The sequence below is a fragment of the Carya illinoinensis genome, chromosome 9 (assembly GCF_018687715.1).
Source record: "Carya illinoinensis cultivar Pawnee chromosome 9, C.illinoinensisPawnee_v1, whole genome shotgun sequence".
NCBI classification, from domain to species: Eukaryota; Viridiplantae; Streptophyta; class Magnoliopsida; order Fagales; family Juglandaceae; genus Carya; species Carya illinoinensis.
In genome coordinates, this window is record NC_056760.1 from 41,944,747 (window position 1) to 41,950,139 (window position 5,393).

At 34.4% G+C, this 5,393-nt stretch overlaps 1 protein-coding gene across 1 annotated transcript; it reads right to left on the reverse strand.

Annotated features, from left to right (window-relative positions):
- Positions 1-4,630: 4,630 nt before the first annotated feature.
- Positions 4,631-5,059, reverse strand: LOC122277112 (protein FAR1-RELATED SEQUENCE 5-like). The gene has a single exon (XM_043086991.1). It carries the CDS (start codon positions 5,057-5,059, stop codon positions 4,631-4,633), a length of 429 nt encoding a protein of 142 aa, XP_042942925.1.
- Between the last annotated feature and the right edge of the window lie 334 nt (positions 5,060-5,393).

Below are 5,393 nucleotides of genomic sequence, written 5' to 3' on the forward strand. Positions count from 1 at the left end.
GACTTTGAATGTATTTATCGGCACAATGTTAATGTTTGGGTTTTTATTCTTTATAGATGCAGTTTGGGTTGGATGGATCACAACTGTTGTAGTATAAGATGGATGGATCACAACTGCTGCAATGATTATTGTGGACTTTAATGTGTCATTGTGGATTTTAATGTATTTTTTTGTGGACTTTAATGTACTTTTTGTGGACTTTAATATATTTTTGTAGACTTTAATGTGTCTTTTGTGGATTTAATGTATTTTATGCCTTGAATGTAAGACGCTTATTTTGTGAATTTAGGATATTTTTATGGATTTAATAGATTTTGATAGATTGAATGTAATTCAGTGCATTTTTTTGTGAATTTAGGAAATTTTTGTGGATTTAATAGATTTTTATAGATTGAATGTAATTCAGGGTATTTTTTGTGAATTTAGAAGATTTTTGTAGATCATAACTTTCTAGTTCGTTAGGCTCATATTATATTTTTTAGTAACATACTTTATTTTTATCAAATAGTCAATATAGTTCTTTCACTGTATTTTCGTACTTAGAATGGCTGAAGAAGTTGTTTATGAAACTGGGAAGAATGTGGATGATGAAAAGCCTATAGTTGAGGAAGAGGCTCTGGATAGCAACAAGGAGAATCCTTCTGATGAAGCTGAACAAAAAGAACTCGAGGATAAGGTGTCTTCAAATTTTATCTCAAATATTAGAGAGATGAAGGAGATATAGCAGCCTTGGACACTTGCAAGAATTTATTTGGTAATATTGACAAAGATATGCCCAATGATGAAATTACCGAATCCTAGCTTTTAGAAACAGTGATTCAAAATCAAGAAAGTGTAAGTAGATTAATTTATTTTTCTCGAGACTTTGAATGTATTTATCGATGTAATGTTAATATTTGGATTTTTATTCTTTATAGATGCAGTTTGGGTTGGATGGATTACAACTTTTGCAGTTTGGGATGAATGGATCACAACTGCTGCAATGATTCTTGTGGACTTTAATGTGTCTTTGTGGATTTTAATGTATTTTTTGTGGACTTTAATGCACTTTTTGTGGATTTTAATATATTTTTGTGGATTTTAATTTGTCTTTTGTTGATCTTAATGTATTATTTTTGGATTTTAATGTATTTTTGTGGACTATAATGTGTCTTTGGGGACTTTAATGTGTCTTTTGTGGATTTTAACGTATTATTTGTGGACTTTAATGAAGTTGGTAGATTGAATGTAATTCAGGCTTTTTTTTTTTTTTTTTTTTTTGTGAATTGAGAAGATTCTTGTGGATTTAATGTATTTTGTGGCTTGAATGTAAATCAGATGCTTATTATGTGAATTTAGGATATTGTTTTGGATATAATAGATTTTGGTAGATTAAATGTAATTTAGAACATTTTTTTGGTGAATTTAGAAGATTTTTGTGGATTTAATTTAGAGATAACCTTAGGACCGGTCGGGCTGTAAATGAGATAAAAATAGCCAGCCAATAAAAACCCAACACGTAAGCCTTCCACCGAGACCTTCGTAGACCTGCATTACATGTGAAAATTATTTGGGGCATTTGAAATTAGAAACACGAAACGGGGGCATTCATCTCCAAGCTCTCCTCAAGCCTTAATATTTTCTCCAGATCACGTCGGCCGTGGGTCGATTCCTCCACCAAGCTCGATTTTCTCATCCGTGGGTCGTGTTTTCTCCACCAACTGCACGCCGGCCATGGCTCAATTTCTCCACCAACCTCACGTCGGCCCGGCCGTGGCTCGATTTCTCCACCAAGCTGGATTTTCTCCACAGAGTGTTTTATCCAATAACGTGCATCTCTACACCAAGCTCAACCTCTCCAATTTCTCCTAGCCGTGGCTCGCTATTTCGGGCCGAGATTTCTCCAAGCCCTCACATCGGCGTCGATCGCGATTTCTCCACCAAGTTAAGGTTTTAACACGATTTCGAATAAATCTGCCCTCATTTATTTATCTGTTGCAATGAATTTAGAAAATAGATTGTAATGGAACACAGAATCTAATGTTGGTGTTTTCTTTCCTATTCTTTTGGTTTCAACACGTATACATGGAGAAGGGGAAACCAGAACACATTCTTTTGAAATATTGGCTAAGTTATTGGTTAGATGTCCATGATAATTGTTGTAATTAACGGTAAAGTAACTAGTGTATATATATAGGTTTTGTGTGATGTCCACTTGCCTACCAACTGTTTGTGTATATGACTAAAAGAGGTTGAATGTAGATTTATCATCCATTTTCAGCTTGTCTACTTCACATATCTAATAAGAATGGATTAAAGCACTATCTAATATGATTTCGATTATAATCATGGAAGTAGGAGAGAAAAACCATGCCATTTTAAGTAAACTCATCTAATGGATCGGTTGCACGACATGGTCTGGCTGGTCTACTCAGTTAGATGTCCATTAATTGTGGTCAACTCATTCATTTAGGAGCATTCTTTTACTTACGGGTCCAGCTTTAAGTTGAGTTGTTGCTATGCCTTGATGTATAGCATTAGCATTAGCTTAGGCTTTGTACCTAATCTGGTTGTCTATGTTTCATATGCCCATATTGAATCCTGCAGCAGTTGGACATTGGCATAGGTTACCATTTAGTTGGACATAGGCCCTTGTCTTCAATGTATTTGATGTTGTCTAATGTATACTGATCTGGTCATTTCTTTTTTATTTCAAAATCATTATAGCAAATGAGTTCAGCTTCTCATTCTTGCACAAGTTTGGAGAGACCACTTTCCTATTGTGGCTGCCAAGTGAAGTTACGGATTTTTGAAAAAGCAAATACTTTTGGTAAAAGATTTTTCAATTGTCCAAAATATAAGATGAATAAACAATGTGGCTTCTTTGAGTAGATTGATCTTCAAAATGAGCAAAACAATTGCTGTAAGCTGACATTGGAGTTAGCTAAACGGAGGTACGACAGGGTACTTCATGAGCGGCTACGCATCGAAGAATCCAAATTTAAAGCATTGGAGAAGAAATATAGGGGAGTTTTAAAAGTATTAATCTTGATGTGGTTTTTTTTAATAATAATTTATAGTGTACTTTTTATGTATCCAACAAATTATAATGTATATCGGCCACTACTACGACTCATGTAACCCTTTGAATGTATTTGAAATTTTCTTAATTTATTTTGACCACTTTGATCAATTAAATGTACTAAATGTCTCATATGTAATGAGAACATCCTATGGGTTGAATGTATTTGAAATTCCCTTAGTTTATTAATAGATTAGTTGCTGAATGTAATTTAATCTTTGTGTTTAAGCTTTGTGCATCTTTTATTAAAAGATTTAATTTCAAGTAATTTTAGAAATGTTTATCAAAAGATAAATAATAATAATAATAAAACCAAATGAGGCCCCCTCAAAGTTGACACTCAAATCTGTATATTAGTTTAGAGGATGGAAGTTAACATAAAAATCAAAGGGATGATGCGAAACATCTTTCCGTGCAAGACCAGTTATTTCCGTGCAAAACCATGCCATTTTAAGGTGCTTTATGTGCAATACCAGTCATTTGAGCGCTACACTCCAGAGAGGCAAACACTACTAGGAAAAAAAAGCTTTTCATATATACCAACTAGTCAAACTAGCAGAGTGAACATCCCTTCGAAAGAAAAAACCTGCTGCACCCGTAGATACAAATTGGCAATCTTAGCTAAATAAGCAATTTGGAGGAAAACCTGCTGCAATTTGAAACATGAAGAAACTATACTACTCCAATAAGAAGCTAAATAAGCATCAGTACCAACTATACTACTCCAATAAGAAGCTAAGAAGAATACGTGCAAAATTAGATTACAATAAACTCCCAAGCTACTCCAATCAGTACGTGCAAATTGACTTCTTTCCATCAACTTGCATAGTCTTAGCTCCAATAAGAAAATTAAATGTCACAAAAAACAAGGCATTAAAAATTGAGACATTCCTAGCAGATTTTCTTCAACGGACCATGTCAAAGCCATTTCTTGATACAAAATTCCCTGTTACAAGTAAGAATTAGATGGATTAAAATAGCCGATAAAGAGAAGTTGAATTAAACATAACAAAAAACATATAAAATCACTTACAAGTAAGAATTAGAAGTTCGACTACGATTCTAAATGCATCGATACGTTGTCAGTTGTTTGAACAAAATCCCTACATGATAAGCAACAACAAAACACAAATTTTGTTAACTTCTTTAATTAATACTTGATAAAATACAACTAACTAAAAAACTAAAATACCTCACTGAAGGACAATTGTTTTTAGCATGTCCCTCATTCTTGCAAATGGCATGCACATGTTGCATAAACTCCCACATATGGCATGTACATGTTGCATGTTCGTCACCATTCTCTAATGTCACATGGTAAAGTGGTTTCTCTTTTCCACTTATTGCCACTCCATATGTCTTTCTTTCACTATATTTGGATAATTTTGTTGCTTTGTACCGTAAACTATTGAACAGCTCATCTTGGAAAATCATAAATGACTTTCTTATATAAACCATTGCCGCCTCTTCTTCAATTTGAAGAGGTGTCTTCAAGATCGCCCGAGAAGAATTTGTCCGCACATCTTTTTTTTTTTCTTTAAAGTAACATGCATCTAAAGCTTTTTCATACTAATACACAAAGTCACTAACCATAGTGCTTGAACGAACATAATCCTTGAAAAATTTGTTCATGTTTTCACTCCTTTGAGTTGTTGACATACCGGCACAGAATGTTGAATGCAAATAAGCCGGAACCCACTTATGCCGTCGGCTGTAAAGACTTTGCAACCAATTATTTTCTCCCAATTCATACTTGGATAATATACCACCCCATTCTTGCTCGAACTCATCAGCTGTAATTGTCTCATGGATGCAATGACGAAAATCTTTGCCAAAGTAAGGAAATTTGTTATAAACATGGGCCAAGTGTTCAGGAAACTTCTGTAAAATATGCCACAAGCACAACCTATGAGTTGAATTCCGGAGCATCTCAGCAATGGCCTTCGCCATTGCCTTGTCATCATCGGTAATTATCGTTGAAGGGGCTTTACCAAGCATTGCCTCTTGCCATGTTCTCAATAACCATGTAATGATTCAGCTGTTTCATTAACTAACAAGGCACAACCAAACATTATAGTCTGATGATGATGGTTAACTCCAGAAAATGGCACGAAAGGCATCTTATAAATATTGGTCAGGTATGTGGCATCAAATGTAACTACATCTCCAAAGTACTGATATGCAGCTCTTGAACACGTATCAGGCCAAAAACAACTTCCCATACACCCATCCTTATCAACTTGCATGGAGTACACAAACCCAGATTCTATGAGTTGTCACTCAAGAAAATAAGAATATAATATTTGTGCATCCCCCTCTTCAAATACTTTTC